At 38.2% G+C, this 26,563-nt stretch overlaps 6 protein-coding genes across 9 annotated transcripts; 3 read left to right on the forward strand and 3 right to left on the reverse strand.

The window, feature by feature from the left end:
- On the forward strand, nucleotides 81-4,533 carry LOC18790468. Its single transcript, XM_007225129.2, has 4 exons — nucleotides 81-1,711; nucleotides 2,313-2,479; nucleotides 2,695-2,918; nucleotides 3,462-4,533. The coding sequence occupies exons 1-4, from the start codon at nucleotides 745-747 to the stop codon at nucleotides 4,237-4,239; spliced, it is 2,136 nt and encodes a 711-aa protein (XP_007225191.1). The 5' UTR covers nucleotides 81-744; the 3' UTR covers nucleotides 4,240-4,533.
- On the reverse strand, nucleotides 8,342-9,763 carry LOC18791194 (two-on-two hemoglobin-3). Its single transcript, XM_007223508.2, has 3 exons — nucleotides 9,564-9,763; nucleotides 9,323-9,453; nucleotides 8,342-8,860 (listed from the first exon to the last, which is right to left on the reverse strand). The coding sequence occupies exons 1-3, from the start codon at nucleotides 9,698-9,700 to the stop codon at nucleotides 8,595-8,597; spliced, it is 534 nt and encodes a 177-aa protein (XP_007223570.1). The 5' UTR covers nucleotides 9,701-9,763; the 3' UTR covers nucleotides 8,342-8,594.
- On the forward strand, nucleotides 10,517-14,635 carry LOC18790003 (serine/threonine-protein kinase AFC3). 3 transcript variants are annotated; one of them, XM_020561123.1, is made up of 13 exons: nucleotides 10,521-10,612; nucleotides 10,732-10,874; nucleotides 11,030-11,150; nucleotides 11,258-11,284; nucleotides 11,371-11,524; nucleotides 11,614-11,662; nucleotides 11,982-12,096; nucleotides 12,265-12,356; nucleotides 12,447-12,594; nucleotides 13,447-13,511; nucleotides 13,590-13,687; nucleotides 13,913-14,018; nucleotides 14,136-14,635. In XM_020561123.1, the coding sequence occupies exons 2-13, from the start codon at nucleotides 10,767-10,769 to the stop codon at nucleotides 14,277-14,279; spliced, it is 1,227 nt and encodes a 408-aa protein (XP_020416712.1). In that variant the 5' UTR covers nucleotides 10,521-10,612; nucleotides 10,732-10,766; the 3' UTR covers nucleotides 14,280-14,635. The 3 variants fall into 3 exon arrangements, with proteins under 3 accessions (XP_007222750.1, XP_020416716.1, XP_020416712.1); XM_007222688.2 differs by having other exon boundaries at nucleotides 10,517-10,874; XM_020561127.1 differs by having other exon boundaries at nucleotides 10,519-10,874; nucleotides 13,608-13,687.
- LOC18789230 (putative pentatricopeptide repeat-containing protein At3g15130) lies at nucleotides 14,826-16,957 on the reverse strand. Its single transcript, XM_007226762.2, has one exon. It carries the CDS (start codon nucleotides 16,940-16,942, stop codon nucleotides 14,882-14,884), a length of 2,061 nt encoding a protein of 686 aa, XP_007226824.1. The 5' UTR covers nucleotides 16,943-16,957; the 3' UTR covers nucleotides 14,826-14,881.
- LOC18793171 (pentatricopeptide repeat-containing protein At2g20540) lies at nucleotides 16,975-19,024 on the forward strand. The gene is made up of 2 exons (XM_007227211.2): nucleotides 16,975-18,667; nucleotides 18,829-19,024. Exon 1 carries the CDS (start codon nucleotides 16,989-16,991, stop codon nucleotides 18,621-18,623), a length of 1,635 nt encoding a protein of 544 aa, XP_007227273.1. The 5' UTR covers nucleotides 16,975-16,988; the 3' UTR covers nucleotides 18,624-18,667; nucleotides 18,829-19,024.
- On the reverse strand, nucleotides 18,926-22,979 carry LOC18793615 (tRNA (guanine-N(7)-)-methyltransferase). 2 transcript variants are annotated; one of them, XM_007223641.2, is made up of 3 exons: nucleotides 22,569-22,979; nucleotides 19,779-21,588; nucleotides 18,926-19,688 (listed from the first exon to the last, which is right to left on the reverse strand). In XM_007223641.2, exon 2 carries the CDS (start codon nucleotides 21,571-21,573, stop codon nucleotides 20,815-20,817), a length of 759 nt encoding a protein of 252 aa, XP_007223703.1. In that variant the 5' UTR covers nucleotides 21,574-21,588; nucleotides 22,569-22,979; the 3' UTR covers nucleotides 18,926-19,688; nucleotides 19,779-20,814. The 2 variants fall into 2 exon arrangements, with proteins under 2 accessions (XP_007223703.1, XP_007225622.1); XM_007225560.2 differs by lacking the exon at nucleotides 22,569-22,979 and having other exon boundaries at nucleotides 19,779-20,334.

Consider the following 26,563-nt stretch of genomic DNA (forward strand, 5'->3'; position numbering starts at 1 on the left):
TCGCCAATAATAGCTCTTCCCTCGTGGGTTCACAGCTTTATTCCCTTTCACCTAATTACCCGACTGATGAATATTTATTCCACTTTACATGAAGCAACTAATTAATTAGCTAATTATCAGTTTACCTACTCAAATTTAAACGATTACCATTCAAAAACACACGTCAAAGCAAATACCATCCGTCGCATCGTGGCATTTTTTAACGTGCTAATCAGCGACCCGACGTCGTTTGGGCTGCCTCAAAAAATGTGACCGTTATTTTAAAAAATCCGGATTATGACACCTCGTAATCAAACCGCGCGAGTAGCTGTTGAGTCCTTCACTCCGTGCGAGTACGCAAATCCCACGCTTCTTCTCACTCCTCGCTCCTCTCTCTGTGCTCTCTGTACTCACTTCTCTGTACCAGTTTTGGCAGCACTCTCTCTCTTTCTTTTCATTTCATGCCTTCCTCCCTCCATTACCACACTCTTCTCTGTCCCTCGTAGCTGAAAAGGTGAAAACCCAAAAAAGCCCCCGCCTTTGTCTCGCATCTCTCTGTGGCTGCTCCTACCACACTACTCAAACTCGGCTCTGTTAAGCTCCACTCTGTCATATCCATGGAAGCCACAGCATTCTAGCCACACCCATCAGCTCCAAACCCAAAACCCTTTCGTTTCTGAGCCCTTTTCTGTTAAATGTCAAAAAGGCCGTAGCTTTAAGACTGTTTGAAACTCCAAGAGTCGTTTCCTCAAGAACCCAACAAAAATGGGGTGCGCCCAATCGAGAATAGACAACGAAGAATCAGTCTCGCGATGCAAGGAACGCAGAAACCTGATGAAGGAGGCTGTGGTGGCTCGAAACGCCTTTGCTTCGGGCCATTCCGGCTACACCATGGCCTTGAAGAATGCCGGAGCTGCGTTAAGCGATTACGGGCACGGTGAAACCCAACAGACCCAAGAGCTCGAAATCCTCCAAAGCCACAATCTGCCACTGGACCCCACCACTGAGCCACCTCCTCCGCCGCCGCCTCACCTCGAGAATCTCAACCTTCCACCGCCTCCGCCGCCTCTACCCACTTTCACTCCGAGTCCAATCAAGAGGGCCACCAGCTTGCCGGCGATGAGTGCTGAGGCTCGGAAAATTGGGGGGCGGAGAGTTGGGTTGGCCATTGCTGAAGAGGATGAGGAGGAAGAGGACCATGAAAATGATGATGAAGATGAGAGTCATAAAGGGTTTCAGAGGGGATCGAGAAATGGGGCTTCGGAAACGACGTCGTCGCCGCCGAGGACGCCGGAGATGAAGCCGGTGCCTCCAATGCCTGAATCTAAGGGCATGGCTTGGGACTACTTCTTTATGGTGGATAACATGCCGGGACCTTCTTTGAGTGAGAATGAAGGTGATGAGTTTGGTGAAGATGAGAATGTGGAGGTTGGCGGCGGTGGTGGTGGTGGTGATTTGGGTGATGACGTTGAGCCAAAGACTCCGGAGAAGGTGGAGGAGATTGAGGAGAAGGTGGAGGAGACTCCGGTGAAGCCGACAATCGAGCATTCAAAGACGGCGCCACCGGAGTTTACTAGGAGAGTGGTCAATGTGATCCCCAGTGTGACTTTGATGGAGATATTGAATAAGATTGATGATAATTTCTTGAAGGCCTCGGAGAGTGCACAGGAGGTTTCAAAGATGCTCGAGGCCACTCGGTTGCATTATCACTCGAATTTTGCAGATAATCGAGGTATATGCCACATTGATAGTGTACTTCGAATTTCTTTTGAGCCTGAGCTTTTATATGATGCTTATGTTTTGTTCACCTTCTTAGGTGTTAATGTAATGGTTGAGTTGAGTGTGTTCATTTTGATGTGTAGGGACCTTTTTCTCCAAAGCTTTCAAAATGTCTTCAAATGGTTCCTATCAAAAGAATATGTGCAAATGTGTTTAAAAATATTGAAATCGTATCTTTTAAGTATTCAAAACTACTTTTTGGAAATCTGATCTCAAGCTTATATACTTTCACTTTCTGATATTTCAAAGTGAGAAAAAGTACTTTATGTTTGTCTATATGTTGGCTCTAGTGACTTCAAAAACTAATTCATCTTTAGTTGTCAGTATTTACCCTTTTATTTTTCAAGGATTGATGCTTTGAATCTGCCTGTCCCAGGACTCAAAAAATGTTAAATTGCCTTAGGAAACCACAATTGAATGACTCTTCTACAAAGAAAATCTTTTGAATTTGCTTAAATTTGTGCTCGTGCTTCATTGTTATAGGCATTCTCTTTATGAGATATATCCTCTGAATCATTTTTGTATGCAATACTGATTCTTGCAATGTTATGCAGGACACATTGATCATTCTGCAAGGGTCATGCGTGTTATTACATGGAATAGGTCGTTCAGAGGCATACCAGGTGATGGGAAGGATGAAAACTCAGAAGATTATGAAACTCATGCCACTGTTTTGGACAAGTTATTAGCATGGGAAAAGAAACTTTATGATGAAGTGAAGGTGCATTGCATTAGTTTGTTTCATCTTATTTGTTTGTTGCCTTTCATCTTGATTCAATATTCTCATTCCACATTCATGAACATTATTAGTATCAACTCTCTACTCAGTATGATTGGGAGAATATATTTTGAAAAGTTCCCGGCACAATAATGTGCAGCTTACTATATGCTTATTCTCATACCCTGCAACTTATTGGTTTTGCTCTATGTTGATAGCAAGGGGAGCTTATGAAGGTTGAGTATCAGAGAAAGGTTGCTCTGCTGAATAAACAGAAGAAACGCAACGCCAGTGCTGAAACCTTAGAAAAAACAAAAGCAGCTGTAAGTCATTTGCATACAAGATACATAGTTGACATGCAGTCCATGGATTCTACAGTTTCAGAAGTAAATCAATTACGGGATGAGCAGCTGTACCCTAAACTTGTTTCTCTAGCTGATGGGTAAGTCTATGGCCCAGAATTACATTGAGAAATTTTGGTACTTCTTTGTTTCATTCCTGTTGCCCCTTAGTGTCTTCTTGGTTGATCAGATTATAGTTTCTTTGTCTTAAAATCATTTTGGTTATGCATCAAGAGCCTTTCATTGTAAAAAAGACTAGTAACATCTAACGTTCTACAAAAGCACCATTCTAATGTGGGGAAATTGAACTGATGTTTCCATTTCTATAATGTTCTCTGTTGAATTTTGCCATCCTCTTTTGTTATATACTAGATGGTTTTGTATTGAAGTTTTTCATTGATCGAGATTTTTTTTTTCAGTGGGACTGTTTCCTTGCTCCTCTTAACAAGGATGGCCATATATTTATTGCATTAGACTTATATACCAGTCATGGGCATAGCACTCACTTAATGTCAACTGTGCTTGCAAACAATTCTTGTACATTGTTCTGGAAGCTATTGCTTTCTCCTTAACAGATTGTGGTAATATGTTCTTTGTATTAAGAAGGATCCTCTGGAAATATTTTAATCTCGTCTGCAACTCAGGATGGCAAAAATGTGGGAAAACATGTGCACGCATCATGGCAGCCAGCTGAAGATTGTCACAGACCTAAAATCCCTTGACATTGCCCATACTCCGATGGAAACCACAAAGCACCACCATGACCGCACTGTCCAGCTCTATAATGTTCTCCAAGAATGGCTTTCACAGTTTGATAAGCTCGTGACTCATCAAAAACAATACATCCAAGCTCTTAATAGCTGGTTGAAGTTAAATCTCATTCCCATTGAAAGCAGCTTAAAAGAGAAAATCTCATCCCCGCCAAGAGTTCAACATCCCCCAATTCAAGTCCTCCTCCATTCATGGCATGATTTCCTTGAAAAGCTTCCTGATGAACTTGCAAAATCTGCAATATCGTCCTTTGCAGCTGTGATAAAGACCATAATACTTCATCAGGAGGAAGAGATGAAGCTAAAGGAGAAGTTTGAGGAAACAAGGAAGGAGTATCTGCGTAAAAGTCAGGCATTCGACGACTGGTACCAAAAGTACGCGCAGAGACACGCAGAAATGGATCAGGAGAGAGGTGAAGATGCAAATCCCAAGGATCCTGTTGCTGAGAGGAAGTTCATTGTTGAGAGCTTGAAGAAGAAACTGGAAGAGGAGGTTGAAGCTCACCAGAGACACTGTATCCAGGTGAGAGAGAAGTCGCTGGGGAGTCTCAGAACTCGCTTGCCCGAGATCTTCCGTGCCATGTCAGACTATGCTCATACCTGTTCCGAGTCTTATGGAAAACTGAGGTCCCTTACGGAGCCAAAAGCTTGAAATGTGACCCTAATGTGTATGATCTGTTTTCCTAGGAAGCAGGAAGGTTTTGTACTTTTTGTATGTGGCAAACTTGTTTCACTTGGCAATTTAATGTTGGTAATCCTTGCTTTTGTGTAGAAAATCTGCTGAAACATGCAACTTAGCCCTCCTCTCATCCCATTCATCATGCATGGGAGACCATGTAGTTGAGATTCCAAGGAAAATTAGAGAACTTGTTCATTTTGTTAAGAGAGAGCTCAATTGGTGGGACAGAGTACCATTGTGGAATATAAATTTTTTTTCTTCCCCTTATTTATTTATTTGTTGAATCTACTCTTTTATATTTCTCAATCTTTGTTCTTTGGGTAAACATAGAGCCTATCGAAAACAATCTAGTGGATGACTGGGGAACATTGTCGGCTAACGTGCGTGCCACAATGGAGGAGAGAGAGAGAGAGAGAGAGAGAGAGAGAGAGAGAGAGAGATGTCATGAAATTCTTTAGAATATAAAACAAAACAAATCCCCAAACAAAAATATGCTTGATCTGACATTTACATAATTAATATGAGATGTCATCTCATATGCCCTCTTTTTGTATAAAAAATTTATTTGGTTGTGATTACTTTTTAAGCTATGAATATTTAGTGTCGTGCACTTGAGTATGAAGTAAGTTTTATGTAATGATTAAGGAGCAAACTCAACCCAAAAAAAAAAAAACAGCGAACAACTTTTTAAACATCTTAATCATATCACTCATTTCCTATTATTTGGTCATTATACCATTCAATTATAGAAAATCTTGAATTCAAATCTGATTCGTGAAAATTTGTTGTGATGTTGAATTTGAAGGAAAAAAAAATTGTATGCCCATTCAATAAATGGATTTTTCTTCTTTGTGACAAACTATGATGTCCTATCATCTTTGAATTTTTAAAATTTTTAAATTTTAATGTTTTTGGTATTTTTGAATATAGAAACAAGAACTATCACCCCTACCCTTGCTTGACCACCAATGGACAGAGATAAGCTTTTAACTATTCATGGTCCCATCCCATCCAACATCTTGGCCAACTCAATCATGCATTATTGCATGCTAGAAATTTTCAGCACCGACCATTAAATCTCACACAGAGTTGTCATTGTAATTTCAAAATTTCAACTCTTGCTGTCGGAGTCTGAGCTGAGCTTCATGGAAAACAGAGTGTTATGTTGTGTGATTAGGTAAGACTTCCCTTTCCAAACAGTTTGAAGGCAACATCATCTGCATTGACTTTTTTTTTTTTTTTTTTTTTTTTTGTCTCCCAAAAATCTTTATGGTGGTGAAGTTGCAACTAGGATTTCAATGGTGAGAACATTTCTCAATTTTCTCCATTCGAAGAAGCTTCCTATTTCTTATTATGTTTACAAGGTAAACATAACTATATTGGATTTAGTTGAATTCTCATAAGCAAATCAGTTATTCAATTTAATTATATCGATTATGAAAATTACTAATCCGATTCAATCCGCTAAATCATCAAAATCAATTAAAATTAAATTGGATCGATTATACACCCTACTTTACCCATATTTGCCCGGGCCAATGTGAACCACTATAATTAAGCTTTGGAAGTTTCAACATGACCAATCTGAATAATTAAGAAATAATTTTATTTCTTTTACTTTTCAAAGGAATGCATGTAGGCATGCGGCTAGCAAATAATGACTCTTTCGGCGTTCACACTTTTGACCCTTTTAACAAAGTTCTCTGCTTCTAGTAACCTTTAGACTGGCTGAGATACCAAAGCAGCTTCATCAAAGCTTCTTCAGCTAAAGAAGAAGACCCTTTCCAATCTCCTTTATTTCTTTAACAATAATATTTTTCAAATGGATAAAGAATTGTATATATTGAAATATATAGTACCTTTTCATTGAGGGACATCCTTTAATATTTTCTACGAATTTATTTTTAATTATCTAAATCGTTTATTCTTTCAAGTCTTCATTCATAGATATCTTTAAAAAAAATCATGCAAATTGAAAATTATTAAGACATCTAATTGGGACCAACAAAATAGACGAACACGATACTTTAAGAAAATACTATAATAGTAACCATCTATTTAACTGGTCAAATGATTTTGGATTGAAGTGATTTTTTGCAGAGATATATTTGAAGTAATCTATATATTTTTTTAAAAAACACCCTTTCCAATTTTCCTTTATATTTTTAACAATAATATTTTTCAAATGGATAAAGAATCGCATATTGGAATATAACCCCTAACTCTGGTCCATTTTAAGAGCAGCCAAGTTGAGCCAAGTCAAAAGCCAAAGCCATCTATATCAAAGAAGAGCCATGCCCTTTTACATTTAAATATATATATATATATATATTGTAATGTCACACCTTTACATGTGTATATATATAAAATTGGTTCTATAGCCAAATGAGGTGCACAAAACTTGGTCTTTGTCTTAGCGATGGGCATCAAAGAGTGGTGCAATTCACGCAGCCAAAGCATGAGGTTGGGGCAGCCTTACATGCCAAGCAATTACAACAAGCCTGATCGGCCGGGGTGGCAAAGATTTTGGAAGAAATTCAAGATGGACAAGAAGAAGAAAAGTTTCAGTTCTAGCACTGTCACGCCGCAGGCAGCTTCTTATGATCCGAAAACATATTCGAAAAATTTCGATCGAGGGATGGGATCGATGGAGCCGGATAACTTATCCCGGAGTTTCTCAGCTCGTTTTGCTGATCCATCCATGATTTTGCATAACAATAGGAACTTACTGGATTGATGTTATGAATGCCAAAGAAAATTTGTGTATGTAGTTTTTGATCTTGGTGTAAAAAACCCTTTCACTATTATTTTCTGAAATTTATTTTCTCTCTATCCCTCCTCTCCCTCTTCCAAATTAAAGTCCCATAGTTGCTTCTAATTTTTGTTTAAAGCTTAAGCCAAGAAAATCCATGTAAAATATTGGCTGAATTTGAACAATAATTCATGTTTTGCCATTATTACAATGATTTGTACAAACTAGAAAGACCATTTCCATTTGGTATCCGGGTTTTTAGTCTTTTGACCTTAGCTTATGATCACAAGCAAAGGCAAAAACACTAGGAAAAAAAAGAGAGAACCTTGGATGTTTCAGCTGCTATTCTTTTCTTTGGGCTCAAGGCTCAAGCAGATAAGCTTTGAGAGGGCTGATGGCCATTGGCCTACTCTCATTTTTTTTTTAAAAATTCTAAAGTGGAAGACACCGTGATGCAAGAAAATCTTTCAAAATTTACAGTTGTTTCTATCCAGTTTTTGTTCAGTTTCACATTAGACTTCGTAAAGACCGAACCCAAAGATAATGCGATTTGCATAATTAATTACAACATGAAATGGATTTGCTCATGTATACCAAATCATCTCTCTCCCCTTTTTAAAAATAAAAATAAAAATACAAACAATATTCTATTTTAATTTAATCTAAACTACAGGGAAAGAGATTTGAATTTAGATGTAGAGTGGGAAGTGTTGGCGAGTCTTGCACGTCTGCTCTAACCCATTTAGCTAAGTCCATATATGCGCCAAATCATTTCTCTATCTCTCTGTTTTGCCATAATAATTTTCCTTCTGTCACCAATTTTACTAACTGCAAATTAATGATTTTGAAAACTTTCCCTCAATTATTTGTTTTTCGGTCTGCAAGTGATTTCTCTCATAATGACAAAATGTTCATACAAATCATTTTTATAGGCTCAAGTCTTGAGCGACATTCTCCCATGGGGCGCCAATGGACTACAAGTTTGAAACAGGGTTCTGTTTATACTTTTTTTTTTTGGTAAATACCATGATGTGTGGATAAGTGTATCCACACATGAAAAGTGAGATTAATCCCTATTCAAATTCAGCTTGCTCTAAGCCACTAAGTGCTTCCAAGGGTTTCGAAACTGTTTTTATACTTTTCTTGTGCAAACTTTCTTGGGTTTCGTTGGGCTGAATGCGAAACCTTTTGGGTTGCGTGGGTCTCAAATATTAAACCCATATTTTGAGAAAATTTGGTATTCTGAGGTGGACCCAATTTGGCACACAAATATTTCTATAAAAAAATCTTGAAGGAAAGATCCAATTAGCTCCACAGCACATAAAATCTTGAAATTGAGCTGAGCTCTAAATTAATAAGATTTGCAGTTGAATTGAAGCAGAAAAAAAATCCAACAGAAGCATAAACCTATGATCTATTTTCATGGATTTATTCATAAAGGGCTAATGTAACAAGCTGTGCTCCTTTTGAAGCACATAATAAAGAGGGTTAACTTCAGATTACTGTATTACAATCTTGTTGCTCCTGTCAACAATTGAATACTGATCAGGAGATTTCTTTTTCTTTCTTTTCTTTTTCAAATTTTTTTGCACGCATGGTGGTTGTTGCTGGTTCCATGCTTAGATGGAGGAGGTTGCTGTGCCTGAGTCTGATTCTTCTTCAACTCGTCTCCAGCCACAAGGAAGAACGCAGTGTGCCTAAAAAAGTTCATCATTTTGAGCTTGGATTCGGCATCAATGTCCGAACTGGTGTCCAATGCTTGCTGCATATGATGCAGCCACCTCTCTGCCGCTTCGTGCGTGACGGGAAATGGACGGTGACGTGCAATCAGAGCCGGATGGCCTGCCAAGTTCCAATTAGACAGTAAGGACTCGATCCATCAGTAATTAAACCCTATAATAACCGCATTGTACTAAATTGCAACAGATTATATTGGACTGGACTATAATGTGCAAGATTTAGATATTATTTGGTTTGACAGCAACCTCACATGGCATTATTGGTGGTACGAGTTCACTCAAATTATATCGCCTACTGCTAAAAATGCTAGACTCCACTATACATGTAACTATTTATATATGTTTAGTGTTACCGTCGCACGTAATAATATATATTTTTTAGTATAATTGGTTCAATATGATCCAATTTAGTATAATTTGATTAAAAATAAACCAATTTCCTATCCAATTCAATATGGTCATGGTGTACCAAACTAACAAGACCAAAAGCCTCTGCCTTTTCTGAAGAACTTGAACTGGAAATATAAAATAAAATAAAATAACCAAAGAAGGGCCACATACATACCTCTTCTCTGAGAGTAGAGATTGGGGCCTCCCATTCTCTGCACGAAAAACTCGTACTGGTTTTGGATTGCGTCTTCCTTCTTGGAACTGGCGAAAATTGATCGAAACCATTCTTGTTCGTCGTCGTAAACCCTGGCGATCAAGCGCTCAATTGTAAATTCACCACCAATCAAAATCCAATTCAATTTCAATCAATTAAAAACAATGGAGGCATAATGATTGATGAAGACGAAGGAATGAACCTGTTGTAGAAATTGGTGGAGAGGTTGACGAAGGCCTGGAGCCCTAGTTTCTCGAACAGGTTCGACTCGTCGATGGCGAACGCGTCCGCCGAGTCAACTCCGCTCCACTCGGCGGCCTTGGCTTGCAGGCTCTGCATTTTCTTTTTGGTTGCTCTTGCTCTTCCTCCTGTGTTCTGTAGCGCAAGTGTATGAAGTCTGAAAGAAGTGTATGTGTATACATATAGGGGCGCGTGCTGACCGCGTGGATTGCACGCTTGCTTTTTTCCTTGGAATTTGATTTGATGACCAATGGAAGTGGAGAGGGGCTCAAAACTGTGGGCTATGGTGGATTTGCTGGTCCCCGCTTTCTTTTTATTTCATTCTTTTTTATGAGCAATGACACTATGAGCTAATCATGTTGTTAGAGCATCTCGGTAGGGAGTTGTATAATGAGTTGTATGTTAAATATACATTATTTATAATTGGAATTATTTTTAATGGAGAGGTGTAAACAACTGTAAATTTGTATCACAATTGTAAGATGCAAATTTAAATGCACATGTGTATTTTTTTTTTTAATCCTTTGCAAATAGAGTCTACAAGGGAAAAAGTAAAAAAGGATGGACAAAAGTGAGCAAATTCAATTATACATCTTTTCTATGGGAGCAAAAATCATATTTACAACTCCCAGAAGAATAAAAGAGATGTAAAAGTGACTTTACACCCCAAAAAATACACCGGATGCTCTTACCATTTGCAAAAATATCATTGTTCTATCAATTAATAATGAATTAAATTGTGATAAATCAATTAAAATAAATTTAAATTGGGCTTGAAGCTTTAGTTAGATGGGCCTAGATTGGGCTTAGACCACTAATAGCAAAGAAAAATGGCGGCACACCGTTTTTTCTACCTTAAACCGTTTACAACCGCCATGCGTTTTTTCACAGTATCGTGCAATCTCCACCGTCGGGTTCAAATCAAATAGGCGCAGACTGTAACTTAAATAACAAACTTTAACAAACCCTAATCTCTTCCGTCCGACGGTACGGTGCATGGTGCTAATCTGTGTGCGTTTCTTTCTTTCTTTCTTTCTCAGAGATCCTCTCTACGGTGCTTGAGGAGCTCTCTCTCTGACAAATCAACCGAAGCTTGGCTCAGAAGCCCTAAATTTCCCAAATTTTTGTAGAATTTTGGTTGCAGACGGGGGATCGATTGCTTGAAATGGTGACGACGGTGGGAGTAGAGACTAGGATGGAGAACTCGCAAAATCGAATCAGGAAACGGCCCCGTTCGGCGTGGGACGTCGGCCCATCTCAATCTGAACCAGAGGTTGGTTTCGGTTCTTGAAATTTTAGGGTTAGGGTTTCCAGTGAGGAAGGGAACGGGTTCGAAACGACAAGCTTAAGGCTTTTTTTAGGGGTTTGCAGAGATAAAGGTAATCAGACAGGGCTGAAAAGGGTTGATGGATGCATGTTGTTTTGTAGGCGCAACGGGCCATGGTGGCATATAATGAAGGGATTGGAAGGCGTGGATCGCCTCCGAAACGAGACGATGATCGGGAAGGACATTATGTTTACAATCTTGGCGAGAATCTCACTCCAAGATGTGAGCTTTTCAGAGAGTCTTTTGCATATTTGTCTTTGCTAATGTGTTTGTGTAGGTTAATGTTGTGGATTTGTTCAAAGATATTGACTTGGTTATTGATTTGGCAGATAAAATACTTAAGAAGATGGGTGAAGGTTAGATGTCAAGTGTCCTGCTGTCTACAAGATTTTATATTTTTCTCATTCTGCTTGAGTCATTCAGCATATTGCTAGTGCTGTAGGCACATTTGGCCGAGTTTTGGAATGTTGGGACCGTCAAGCACGAGAGTATGTGGCAATCAAGGTAGTTCGGAGCATACGAAAATACCGGGAGGCAGCAATGATTGAGGTTGATGTGCTTCAGCAGCTTGCTAAGCATGATAAGGGCATCTCATGGTACATGTCTTCTGGGTTTCAGCTGATAGAATTGTTGGTTCATCACCGTGATGTGGTCTAACTTCCTGTATGTTAATGCATTGCTGCAGCTGTGTGCAGATTCACAATTGGTTTGACTACCGCAATCACATATGCATAGTAAGTATCCAATTAAGTTCCTTCATGCAACTCTTGTACTCGTCTAATATTTTATTTTAGTTGAATATGACAGTATTGGTTATTGATTAATTCACTGTTTTCTGCTGATGATGTGGCACTGCCTGAAAATAGATATTACCCCGCCTGCTTTTTTATCTTTTCATCAAGTAGTTTAGATGATTGATTCCCATATGTATGTAATAACGATAGAGCTTTCAAATAGAGTTACAGTTTGATATTAGTATGTCCAAGGACTTTATTCATAGAACTGGGAACTAAACAGAAACCTTCCTTTGGATGCATTTAATGGTTTTATCAGGTGTTTGAGAAGCTTGGACCAAGCTTATTTGATTTTCTAAAGAGAAATAAATACTGCCCATTCCCTGTGGATCTTGTTCGGGAATTTGGACGACAGCTTTTGGAATCTGTAGCATGTGTGTGGATAGTTCTTAGTCTCATTCTCTTTCTTATTTTTATTCTAACCAGTCACCCAAATCTCTCTCTTGGCCTGCTTTCTTTGTCCAGGGCTGTAACAGGGTGTTATAATTGAGTCCTTTTGTTTAACTTGTTTTTCTTTTTTTTTTCTTTATTATATCCAACAGATATGCATGACTTACGCTTAATCCATACTGATTTGAAGCCAGAAAATATTCTTCTTGTGTCCTCTGAATATGTAAAGCTTCCTCGTACTAAGGTATCTTGGACTTTTACAATTCAAAGTTTATGACATGTTTCATATTTGGGAGAGACTCAATTAATGAAAAAGTGCTTGAAAATGGTACAGAGGTTTTCTTCAGATGAAACGCATTACAGGTGCTTGCCCAAGTCTAGTGCCATTAAGCTGATTGATTTTGGTAGTACTGTGTTTGATAATCAGATTCATAGCTCCATTGTTTCTACCAGGCATTACAGAGCCCCTGAGATTATTCTAGGTAACTAATTACAGTGTTAGCAAGCCAAAATTTGTTGTATAATTTCTTTGTATTTATTTATCTTTTGTTCCGACTGAAACCACACAAAACAATATGGCGATTAACAAAGACTATCTAATTGGTGATCAGAGAAGCAAGTGCTTGAGGCTGGCATACCTAACAACAATTTCATTTTAAAGGGAATGTTCAACATAGTCATTGAAGGTCCAATAAGGACAACATAGTGGTGCTTTAGTCCCCATATTTTGATGTTGGGATCCCCCAATATGGTCAATTAGGATACATTACATGGTGGCAGTGATGGTAACCATTTAGCAACCTAATTAGGCCATATTACACTAATGACATTGACGGTGGACCTGTTAACAATCTATATTAGGGTTTTCCTCATTAATGAGACTTATCCATTTTTTTATCTTGATTTGTAACATAGACTATTCGAATTATCTTTTGCCCTGTTCTCTTTGCTTGGTCTGTTTTGAGTTTGGCAACATTGTCAACATCTTCATCTTGAACCTGTCTGTCTCTCGTTTTTTGTTTGTTGGTTTGTAAAGATTTTAGCTGTTATTTGTAGTTTTGGGTGCCTTTTTTGACAGTAAATTTTGAAATTATTTCTCATATTTATATAGTTGGCCTTTCATATCTTGTTCATATCCCCACTTCTCAACCTTACTTGGTTGTACTTTATTTTCTACGTCATTTCAGTTTCTTATGAAAGTAAAGAAAGAATCACCAAATATGTATTAATAATATTTGGTTACAATGGCCAAACGATATCTTGCCTGCATCTTAGATAATGACCACTAATAACACCTATCATGTTCTCATCCTTGGGGTATGTGTATTTTGCAGGTCTAGGATGGAGTTATCCTTGTGATCTGTGGAGTATAGGCTGCATTCTTGTTGAACTTTGCGCGGTTAGTTCCGCATTTCTTTATCCTGGTTGGAATATGGATCATCTGGTCAGGAATTTTTAAGATGTGGAATTTTGTCAGGGCAACGCATTATTTCAGACACATGAGAACTTGGAGCATTTGGCAATGATGGAGAGGGTATTGGGACCTCTGCCGCAGCAAATGACTCGAAGAGCCAAGTATGTAGTGAAATTTACTGACTCTGGTTATTTTATCCAGACAATTTTTGGTTGAATGAGTTGATTTGTATTGCATATAGAGCACCCTTTTTGATCATTTCATGAAAGTATCATGTTTTTCTCCCCTCAGAGATTGAACGATACATATTCATTTCTGACTTCAAAATTTTCTTAGATCTTACAATGTTATGAGTTTTCACATATTAACTTTTTACCCATGTGCAGCAATGATGCTGAAAAGTATTTTGGGCGGGGTGCACGACTAAATTGGCCTCTAGGAGCAGTTTCAAGGGAGAGTATTAGAGCTGTGAAGAAGCTTGATTGTTTAAAGGTTTTACCTTTTTCCTTTTCTCGGTCTTTTTGGTTCTCGAAAGTTTTTACATGATTTGGCATCTTGTAAAATCTCTTGATTTGTTATTTGATATGATGACATCGCTGTTGTATCCAGGATCTGATATCACGACATGTAGGGTCCTCGAAAGCCAGTTCCTCTCTGACTGATTTGTTGTATGGTTTGCTGAAATATGATCCGTCTGAACGTCTCACGGCTCGACAGGCCCTTGATCACCCCTTCTTTAAGATTCCAACCTGAGTAACCGCACCATGAAATTTAGATTGAAGAAGACAAGCTAGTAGTATTCTGAAGAAGACAAGCTAGCTCTTCCAAAATTGAAGATAGATTGAGAGGAGGGAGAGAGCTCAAGCAGTGAGTCAAGCTTCACTTGTATATGTACAGATACTATAGTGGCTTTTTTTAAAATGAAATGTTCGAGTTTTTTCCTCCCCTATTTAGATTACATTGGCGATTAAAAAAATGCAGTGTGTTCATGACCCGGTATAAAGTTGGTTGATTTTTCGTACTTTTTAACTATACACAATAGACGTCCGGAAGTTTTGAACTTTTCAGGTGTAACAAAGGCATGAATTGCAGAGTCTTATTTGGTTTTCTCAATAGTCAGAGTAAAGAGTTCCCATTCATCATTTCCTCCGTTTTACCTTCAAATTACAGTTGATCCGTCGGATTGAAACCTCCATTAGATTCGCCAACTAAGGACGAGATTACCGTCCGATCATTTTGTTATATTATCTGAAGCAGTCTGTGAGGAGAAAACCTAAACCAAATACTGCTCAAAAGAGATTGAACGAAGTTGATTTTTAAATTTGGCTTATAGAAGTGCAACATGTCGCTGAACATCACCAATAATCTCCACAAGAACACAATCCGCTCTCAAACTTATGAAACCTATTTGCATCTCTCACCAGGAACACCACCTTTAAAACCTTTGACAAGCCTTTAATAAACGCATGGCAATCTCCACATACTCTCAAGTTCTTGAAAACTCGAATTGTCTTGTGCCCCTTCTCCACCTCACCACATACCAGTGCCAACCCAATTGCCAACTTCTCACTATGAACTCTCAAGCTCTCCTCTTTTGACTCTTCTTCCACATCATGCAATGCAAACCTCACTCCATGAACATAACCAATCTCAGATTTTATTCTCTGTTCCATTTCCTTCAACTTTTGATGAATCTTTTCTGTAAGTGGATGTGTCTCGTCCTTGTTGTAGAAAAAGTGGACCTCCTTATCGATCTCTACCCAACTGCGTCCCGCCTCTTTCTTTAACCCCTTCATCTTGAACAGTTTTCTTAATCTCTCACACTCCTTCCAGTAGCCAGCCTCAGCGTAGATGTTTGACAACATCACATAGTTGACAGGGTTATCGCAATCCAATCTCAAAAGTGTCTCTCCTACTTCTCTCCCTATTTCCAAGTCTCCATGTACTTTACAAGCACTTAGTAAAGTTTGCCATATTCCAACATTTGGTTTTAAGGGCATGCTGTCAATCAAATTCTTAGCTTCTTTTAAGCGTCCAGCTCGGCCAAGGAGATCAACCATGCAAGCATAATGTTCTACATTTCGTTTAATCCGTCTGTCATGGCACAATCTTGAGAAGTACTCTTGGCATTCTTCAACGAGTCCAGAATGGCTGCAGGCTGAGAGCACGGCTAAGTAAGTCACCCCGTCGGGTTCTATGTCTTCTGATTGCATTTGGTGGAAAAGACGTACGGATTTCCTTCCAAGACCATGCTTTCCATATCCAGTGATCATAATTGTCCAAGAAATGACATTCCTCACAGGAGTTTCATTAAATAATTTTTCTGCCTCATCTGTTAATCCGCACTTGAGATACATATCCAGAATTGAATTAGTTACTGATATGTCTAAACCAGATGGAATTTTAATGGTGAAAGCATGCATTTGCTTACCTTGTTCCACTAGAGCAAAATCAGCAAACACACCCATAAGACTTGAGAGAACAAACCCATCTACTTGATGGTGTATACTAACCCTGAGCTGCCTAAACAAGTCCATGGCCTGTAGTAAATTGCATTCTTGGGCATAACCCAGAATCAGGGCACTCCAGGATACTAGATTCTTCTGTTCGATTTGGTCGAATATTCTCTGAGCTTCAGTCAAGTGGCTGCATTTTACATACAGATCAACAAGAGCACCCGCAATCATGGTCCGAACTGAACACGAGAATCCTCTTGTGATTAAGGAGGAATGTATTTGGCTTCCTTGCCGAATTGCTCCAAGACCACTACAAGCCTTCAGTGTGCTTGTAATCGTATACTCGTCAGGGACTTCTCCCATCCCTTGCATTTGCCTGAACAAAAGCAAAGCTCTCTCCCCATTTCCTTCGAGTGTGTATCCGGCTATCATCGCATTCCAAGTAATAAGGTTCTTAACTGGCATAACGTTGAACATCCGGGCAGCTTCACTAACTCTTCCACATTTCGTGTACATGTCAAGGATAGAATTGCTCACCACCGTTACCCATTCAAAACCAGATTTAGTGCACATATTGTGAATCTGCATTCCATTCTCAGCAACGCCCACAAAACCAGACGCCTTTAGATTAATTGAAAAAGTGAACTCGTTCGGCTTAATTTCTGAAAGTCCCATTTTACTAAAAAGCGACAGTGACCCTTTGGCATTACCATTCTGTAAGTAGCCGCACATTAAAGCTGTCCAAGAAACCACATTTCTTTCAGGCATTCTATCAAACACAGCACAGGCCATGCCCGTTCTACCACATTTACCATACATATCTATAAGATCATTGCTTAACATCAAATCAAACCCAAGTCCCATTTTCATTACTGTCCCATGAGCTTGCATTCCCTGATCAAGTAGCAAATTCTTCGAACAGTTCCTCAGGAGATTCGCCAACCTCTGCCTCTCATTCATCCTTGCAACTTTCTCTTTTCCCAAAAAAACCCTGTTCTACAAAGTCATGGCAACGAGAATCAGCGCCGTAAGTGTCAGAGAATTGGAAGATTTCTTCGTACCCACGTTGCTAAATTGTAAAAACACTTCCGGGTTGAAGAAAATTCACGCTCAAATTGTGAAGTTCTCGTTATCACAAAGCAATTTCTTGGTCACAAAAATGGTGGATGTTTGTGACAACAGTGGGAATTTAGGCTACGCCAGTTTGCTATTCAAACAAGTTCTTGAGCCAAACGTGTTTTTGTTCAATGCGATGATCAGAGCTTACACGCATCATCAAATGTATGATTTAGCAGTCACTTTGTATAAGCAAATGCCGAGATACTCACAAGCTGAGAACCCCATTTTTCCTGACAAATTCACGTTCCCGTTTATAATAAAATCTTGTGCAGGGCTATTTTGTGAAGGTTTGGGGACGCAAATTCATGCCCAAGTACGTAAATTTGGCCCAAAGTCCCATTTGCTGATAGAAAATGCACTGCTAGATTTATATACCAAGTGTGAGAACTTAACAGATGCACACAAAGTGTTTGATGGTATGACTGAAATGGATGTGGTTTCTTGGAATAGTCTCCTTTCTGGGTATGCTAGATTGGGGCAGATGAGAAAGGCCAGAGGAGTGTTTGAGGAAATCCCTAACAAGACTATTGTGTCTTGGACAACAATGATTTCAGGGTACACCAGAATCGGGTGCTACGCTGACGCTTTGGACATTTTTCGGCAAATGCAAGTGTTGGGTATTGAAGCTGATGAGATCAGTATTGTTTCTGTTCTGCCGGCATGCGCGCAGCTTGGAGCTCTTGAGGTTGGGAAATGGATTCACATGTACTCAGATAAGAAAAGGCTATTGCAGTCTACTTGTGTTTGCAACGCCCTGATTGAAATGTATGTGAAATGTGGTTGCGTTGATCAAGCTTGGCAGTTGTTTGATAAGATGTTGGAGAGGGATGTGATTTCTTGGAGTACCATGATTGCAGGGCTGGCGAATCACGGTAAAGCTCGCGAAGCAATCAAACTCTTTCAAGGCATGCAGCGAGCAAAGGTTAAACCTAATGGCATTACATTTCTTGGTCTTTTATCAGCCTGCACCCATGCTGGCTTATGGAATGAGGGAGTTAAGTACTTTGATTCTATGAGAGAAAACTATAACATAGAGCCGGAAATTGAGCATTATGGTTGTTTAGTTGATCTTCTTGGACGTGCTGGGCACCTTGACCAGGCTTTTGACAGAGTAAAGAAGATGCCCATGAAGCCAGAGTCAAAGATTTGGGGTTCTCTCTTAAGCTCTTGCAGGACTCATTGCAATCTTGAGATTGCCATTACTGCCATGGAGCACCTTTCAGTGCTTGAACCAGATGATGCAGGGAACTATGTTTTACTTTCCAACATATATGCAGACCTGGGGAAGTGGGAAGATGTGTCAAGGATGAGGAAACTCATAAGAAGTAAGAGCATGAAGAGAACCCCAGGTTGCAGTTTGATTGAGGTTAACAATGTGGTTATGGAGTTTGTATCAGGCAACGATTCGAAACCATTTGCAAAAGACATATTTTCCATGCTAGAGCTTCTCGTTTTACAACACAACATACCAGATGATAAGATAGAAGCCATTCCTGAGGATTGCAGTCATTTTGTGTGTTAAAATCAAGATATGCTCCAGCTCAGAAACGCCCATAACCCAAAACTGTGAGTAATCGCTTCATTGTATTAAAAGAAATCTAAATTGGTGTATTCAAAACTGGTTTTCCTCAAGTTGCAACCCATTGCATTCAATTAACAGTTTTACCTGAAATTGTATAACTTGACCAAAATGTTGGTTCTTTTTTTTTCTTTTTTTCCTTTTGTAGATTTGGCAGACAAACGGCTGAGGAAAATGGTGAGAATTTCTATCAAGATGAGTAGAAAGAATATGAAGTTTATTGTAGCCAGTCATGTACACATGTATAGAAGAAAGGTACTTACCATTTTTTTTAAAATCATTTTTGTTATCCCAAAGGAATATTAACATATAGAAAATGCTGCTCAAGCAGCAGTTAAGTTGCATAATGTAAGTTACAAAACCAGAAGGGCAAGTTCACTGATATAAGCTGACATACCAAAAATACAACATGCAAATTCTAGCTCAACTGCTGTGCAAAAGAGAGGCCACATACAACAATTATTGCATACACAGCACAGTCCATGAACAGAGCATCAAGTACCTTCTTCATCACCAAGCCTGCCTGTAAAGTCCTGCCTAACCGATCAGCCCATTCATATCCGTCAACTGGCATATTAAGCTCACCAAATCTGCCAGCCATTCCAGAGAGTCTTCGTCTACCGCTCTCGACAATTCGCACAAGCACGAGTGTTACATTGGTCACCAAAACTAGATAGAGAGGCCTAAAACCCAAAAGAGTCTTCACCATTTTACTCCCAAGTAAAGGAAAACCCAGATGGGCTAAAACCACCAACAAGGCTACTGCCAATGAAATGTAAATGCGGGTCCCTTCTGTTGCTTCAATGGCATCACTTATTCCAGTCCAAGTGACAAGTCTAGGTTTTTGAAATGGTGTTAATGTTGGTAATGATGATGGTGATGGTCTTTCAACCCTTGATGATGAGGACACAAGTGGTTGGGTTTGTGAATCAGTGGCTCCAAAGACTTCTTCAGTATTTGTGTCACATTGCAAATCAAACCCCTTTTCCTCAATCTCAGGGGTGACCACTGCACACCCACCACACCATTAGCAACAGGAACAACTAAAGATGAAGACTTTATGCAGAGACAGAGAGAGATAGAGTGAAAGATTGGTACCTGGGATTTGATCTGGGACATGGATTTGGGGCTCCTGATCATGGGAAATCAACGGGTGCGATGGTGGGTCTGTATCTTCAGGGTGAGTTGCTGGGTCTGTTGATGAAGAAGAGGAGGATGGTAGGGTTTGGATCCGACCCGTGATTAGGGCTAGGCGGTCGGATCCTCGCTCCATTATCTTCCTCCTTCGGGCTTCTCTGCTGTTTGTGGCCATATTTCCTTCCTTCAATCAAATCGATAAATGCTTCGTCTTTTGCTTCTTCTCAGTCGGCAAAGGCTGATATCAGCTCAGTTTTTGGGTCGGTGCGGTTTCGAATCCGATAAGTTGTTAAATTCCAACTTCATCACCTCGTGTCTTTTTTATTTTATTTAAAGAAAATTATATCTTCTAATTATTTTTATTTTTATTTTTAAAAAATATCTTCAAATTTTAGAAAAGAGAATTCACATCCTCTTAAGTTCATATAAGTTCATAGAAAAGTAAGAAATAGGCTTTTCTTTCTCATTGATAAGTAAATTTAGCGTACCAACTTGAAAGTAATGGATGATGGTTGGTAACCAAAAGTGCAGTATTTTTTCTTCTTCTTTCTTTCTCTTTGTTTTCTTGTGAGTGTTTAAGCCGCGAATCTTTTTTTAAAATTAAGTTTTCATTTCTGAATCATTTTGAATTTCGGATCCTATCCTTTATACACTCTTACGATGTTTTTAATAAAGCATCTTTCCCAAAAAAACAAAAAAATAGCATGAATGAGAATTGCTTCTTTGACCAAAAAAAAAAAAAAAGACTTGCTTCTTCGTAAATAATGAATGGGTAAACATGTATATCCACAAGTCTGATGATAAATCCATGTATCAAGAGAAAGATTGATAATAGAAGTGTAGCGTGAAAAACATGTATAGTTCAATAAAATTAGTAAATCAAAGATTTCAAAAACCAGACAACCCTTGTCAAGAGTACTTTGGCAGTTGCAAACTGACACACACAAAAAATCCACTACAATTCCAAGTTAATCAATCCACTGGTCGACGCTGAAAGTCATAGGGATGGTGCAACGCGTCTGTAAACAGCTCGGAAAGTCTGTCCCCCATTTCTGTCAACCTTCTGTCCTTCCTCTGTTGCAGAACTCAATAGCTTCGTAACTGGATCGGCTTTGAGCTCTTCATCTGTGAGAGCTTCAAACATAGGATGATTCTCCAAGCAAGCCTTCATCCAGTCGCCAAGTTCTTCAACATCTGTAATTGTGTATATAATCCCACCAACCTCTAGAACATAAGCATACTCATCCAGTAAGAATGGACTGATGACCCTACGGCGATGGTTTTTCTCTTTGAAGTGAGGATCCGGGAACAGGAAAAACATCTTCGAAAGCTGTCCTTTCTCAAAGTAATTCGGAATGTATTTCATGGAATTAGTCCGAACCACTGAGATATTTTGGTATTGGCCAGGATTTGTCACCCTTAAAGCCAAGATCCTTTCCTTGACATACTCTGTCACCTTATCTCTAAGCTCCATTCCGATCATCAGCGTCTCGGGGAAAAGGGTTGAAAGACTTATCAGCAGTCCCCCAAAACCACAACCAATATCTGCAAACTGGATCTTTTTACCGCTGTCCACTTGATCAGATGAGGGGAAGTGTTGCGGGTAATGAAGAGAATAATCCACATGACCTGGGGAGATGGGTACTGGAAAGTGGGAGTCACTCAGAGGGTTGCTGTGTGCTCTTGCTCGGTAGAAACGCTTCCGAGGCAGGCCAGTTGACTTGCTAAATGTTGGGTTTGCTTCCTTTTCTGACATGACTTTTTCAGCTAGCTGCAGAATAGTAACAATCAGGATAGGAAGGGAACAAAAAATGCAAAAACAGCAAATACTTTCAAGGTGCATCATGTTTGAATGCAATACTATTAGAGTTGGTCACTCTTGGTAGCAGACTGTGCAATGGGTGGGTGAATAAGAACAAAGACAGAATCAACGATGCTTCTAACTAAAAGGCTCTCAAATTTTTGAGTATCAATGCCTGCAATACCATTAACCAAATCTCCATTCCCTAGCAGTCACTAGTAAATATCGCCAATAGTCTTCACAAGAGCACAAGCCATCCTCAAACTATCTATCACCAGAAATACTACCTTTAAAACCTTTGAGAAGCCTTTAATAAACGCATGGCAGTCCCCCACGTACTCTCAAGTTCTTGAAAATTCGAATTGCCTTATTCCCCTTCTCCATCTCACCACAGACCACTGCCAACCCAATTGCCAACTTACCAATATGAACTCTCAAACTTTTCTTTCACGTCATTCGGTACCTCACCTCACCCAATGAACATAACCCATCTCAGATTTTATTATCTTTTCAATTTCCTTGAATACTTGATAAATCTTTTCTGTAAGTTGGTGTCTCTAATCTCTATTGTAGAAAAGTAAGACCTCATAATCAGTCGATACCCAACCTCTTTCTTTAACCCCTTCATCTCAAACAATATTCTTATTCTCTCACACTCTTTTTTTGGAATAGACGCATTCCTTCTCTTCTTTTCCAAAATCACTTAAATGAGGCATTATTACAAACACATGGAGAGCAAATCTAATAGCCCTGAATTTTAACAGAGAAGAAAGAAGATGAAGTCTAGCACAGTATTACAAGTGAAAAAGGAAATAATAGTAAAGCTTTTGCATGTTTAGAACAAAATTATACTACAGCAATAGGCCTAGTTAAGACGAAGCGCAGAATGGCCGTAATTCACAACAACAAAGGCAAAAAGAGAACAAACGTTCAAGCGAAGGACCACATACCTCGGTACTCTAATGGAGCTGAAAACCCAACAAGATTCTGAAGCCTTTTCAGATATGGAGGCAAAGTTAGCCCTCGCACAAAATGTTGGGGGCTGGCTGAGAGGGAAAGTACTGAGCGACTGGAATTTATGTCACAGAGCCACACAAACATCAGAGTCGTAGTGAAGCGGAAAAGAGAGTTTAAGCTTGAGAGATCGTTCAGGTTTGGGCCATGTCATTTGTTGCTTGGCCCAAATTCGGCCCATTTTGTCATGGAAACTATTCCCTGACCCATTATGTTCGAAGCAAAAGTCCCATTAGGCCCATGACTCAAAGGCCCAATGACCAACTATTTGGATAAGAAATTTTTTTTTTTTTTTTAAAGTACAAACGATTAGAGGAGTGGATTTTACACAAATATTCATTGGGTGCCTGTGTTTCAAACCTCTACCCATATAGATGGAGGTGGAGGTGGAAGACCTCAGCCAACTTGATAAGAAATTTGTTAAAACAACAATCCAAACTGCAAATTCCATAATGCCAAAATTCACATTTCAAATCTTAAAATGCAAAAAGCTCACACCCAAATTCCGATAGCTGAATTGAGAATGATGCATGTTGATGGCTTGTCGCTCTGATGCCATACTCCTGAGAGTCTTAGCATTAAGTGTAATCAACTTCAATATAGCCATTCTAGTCCGATAGAATTAAGTATAATCTACCTCAATCCAATACGGTTCACTAAGTAAGTTATAAGTTCATTATTTTTTTAAGAATATTTCTATTGAGAAAAGTGATAGTATATTAAACTTACACACACTATACAAATACTATGACTCAAACTCATGATTTTTCCTGGAGGGCGAGTAATTGCTCCAAACTACTATACTAGTAGATCCTTTGCAACTGAGTTCTAAGATAGTTAGACATAATAACCTAGTTCCCCTACTATTTAGTGGGGGAAGATTTCAAACCAAAAATTAAAATCCCAAAATCCACACCCTAAACTCTAAAAATCCCAACCTGAAAATGGGGTTGTACTAAAGAGCCCTAAAAACTACGGACATTAATGTGCAATGATCAAATCATGTCTTGGACATTCCTCTCCTCACATTTTTCTTTTTCAAATTTGGATTTTGGATAAGTTTGAGTAACTGAGTTTCTTTCCTTCCCTGTGTTTAACAACTAATCCGCCCCTACAAACCCATATACATGACATATATATATATATATATATATATATATATATAGAGTGGTGATTTCCCCACTCCAATTTTATCCACTTACACTCCATTTTATAACTAAAAAAGGAGTGTAAGTGGATAAAATTGGAGTGGGGAAATCATTACCCTATATATATATATATATATATATATAATGGAAAACGACCTCAAAAAATTCATGTCAATAACAATCCATAAATGTAGCCAATTCCAGAAACGGAGTTTTTAGTTGATATAGTTCCCAAATTTTCTTGTCGTAGTCTATATATGTACTAGCAAGGGCGGATTTATGCCTAGGCTGGGGTGGGCTCCAGCCTAGGGAAGATTTTTAATATTAAATATGGTTTAAATTTTATAAGTTTATTCCTACTCCAATAAATATTAGCTTATTACACCAAATAAATATAATAAACTAATAATAGCCCAATCTAAGTAAAGTAAATAATAGCTTTGTCATCTATTTAAAATAAGCCCATTCCTAAAGCATATATGAAATAATAAACATTAATCCAAACCTATATAAATTTGATTAGAAGCAAAACTCATGTTAAGGCTCTACCAACTTGAGCTATTCTAATCGTACTGGTATTGGGCTACACCCACAGAGAGCAAACATCAAAAGATTTCTTCTAACCACCCAAAACGCCATATTTGAACCTTGAGAGCCTAGAGGAAATAGCTCTCCTCCTCTAAAAAATTGCACCAAACCTATCTTTAGTGGGTTCTTTAATGTTAGTAAGTTTTTCTCTTTTTTTATATTTTCAATTTTCAATTTTAATTGTTATTGTTAAGTTTTTATGATTTAGGGTTTGGGTGAAATTTTTTGGAGATTGTTGATATATGTTTTATTTTAACAACTTGAATTATTAATTAACATATATGATTTTTGGTGTCTAATATTTCTTGTTATGATATCATGTCACATGATGATAATAGACCGGCAAAGAGAAGAAAAATTATTTATTCATTCTTCAAAAAAAGTGGTAACGATAACAATGATACACCTTCTGCATCTAATGTTGATACTTCAATTCCTAAGAAACATTCTGAACTTGGATCTCAAGTAGTTGAATCTAAAGAGTTTGATATTGCTTCTTTAGAATGGGATCCTAGGAAATGCATTCCAATTTGTGAAGACCCAATCAATCAACGTGATGGGATTCGAAAGGCAAGCTCTTTAAATTTTTTTTGCATTCGAACATGTATTTTTGAAGTTGGACAAGTGTTTGATTTGATATTTATTTATATTTTGTACTTCTTTGTGTCATATTTGCTTGTAATGTGACTTTGTTTGATTTATAAAATTTTATTTACATTTTTGTTTCAAGAGAAAAAAAAAAAGCTTATAATATATCTCCTTTATATAAAATAAAAAAATTATTTAACCTATCCTTATAAAAATTCCTGAATCCGCGATTGTGTACTAGCATATATATTTTCTTAGTAAAATATAATCTCAGCACTCAATGGAAATATAAGGCAAACGTGTCCTTGCTTTGTGCTTCTCTCTAGAGCTAGCTAGCTGTGGAAGTACAGAGTCTTGTATAGAAAACGTATGCATGGCTCTACCTTCTGACTAAGCTCTAAGGTATAAGTTCTAAGTTCTAACCTAACTTAGCTAAGAATAGATAATAATTAATATATTGGAAAGGCAACTTGTGCAGATTTTTTGAACAAATGCTAACAAAATACTATTAACTTAATTACGTACTTATCGAGTTAATTAAGCACATGATTTCGTACGAGTATTACGCCACAAAGCACCAGAATATATATGTAGATTTTGCATATAAAACATTGGCTAGCTAGTTAGCTTTCATGAAATCTCTACGTACAACTACTCTTTGAAATTTTGTTGCACTCCTTTTGGGAACAATATCTATCTCACCCTTATGCTGTCTTCGTGATATCTTTCTTGCACCCTTCCACCCCCAACAACTAATTAGATCTTTTTTCTGCAATAAATTATTTGAAAGTTTTGCTTAATCATTTTGTGCACTACGGGGAAGGATGTAACGCATGTGTGAGATCAAACAGCAGCCTGGTATTTTATTTTGAAGTGCTTGACAAGTAGCATATGTCAAGAATGAATGTGAGACTGGTTTAGGGTTCTTCAATGATTCTAGTGTCTTTTTTAAAATAAACCTATCAACTACTACTTTATACGTTATCGAAGTGGACAAAGTCATCCCGAAGTTTCAATTTTCAAAAGTTAATCGTTGAGCTAACGAATGTGATCAAACACGTATTCTTTAATTATGCATCCATCAAACGACTCAAATTATAATTTTCTTCACGTTGTTAATACATGCACGCAAACGTAATAATTATTATATTTTCGGTATATAATATGACAATTGGTTACATAACAAGACGATTTCCAACATAGTATGACTTATTCCATGAATAACAGATTAATCATCCTCTGCACCATCCCCAATCAACAAATTACACCGATAAATCAGTTCATAACAAAACCATAATCATTCTCCCCCATCCCCAATTAATAATACTATGATATTAATCGTGTGTGAATGTGGAGCTGAAACCCTAATTATAATCTCCATGGGGGCTTGAAGATTTCAACGAAATTCATACCTTAAAACAGTTTTATAATCTTCAAGTGCATGACAGATGCTAGTAATCTTCTGTGCCAATTAACTGGTCTTGATAGCTACACTGACAAACGTCTAACAACTGCTTTGATCAAAATCATGGCTAATCTTCTTTGACACAAATTATTTAGTCACAAAATTGGGCAACCGAGAAGAGAGGTTGAATTTGAAAGTGTCC

This window comes from Prunus persica, chromosome G1 (assembly GCF_000346465.2).
Source record: "Prunus persica cultivar Lovell chromosome G1, Prunus_persica_NCBIv2, whole genome shotgun sequence".
In the NCBI taxonomy this organism is placed as follows: Eukaryota; Viridiplantae; Streptophyta; class Magnoliopsida; order Rosales; family Rosaceae; genus Prunus; species Prunus persica.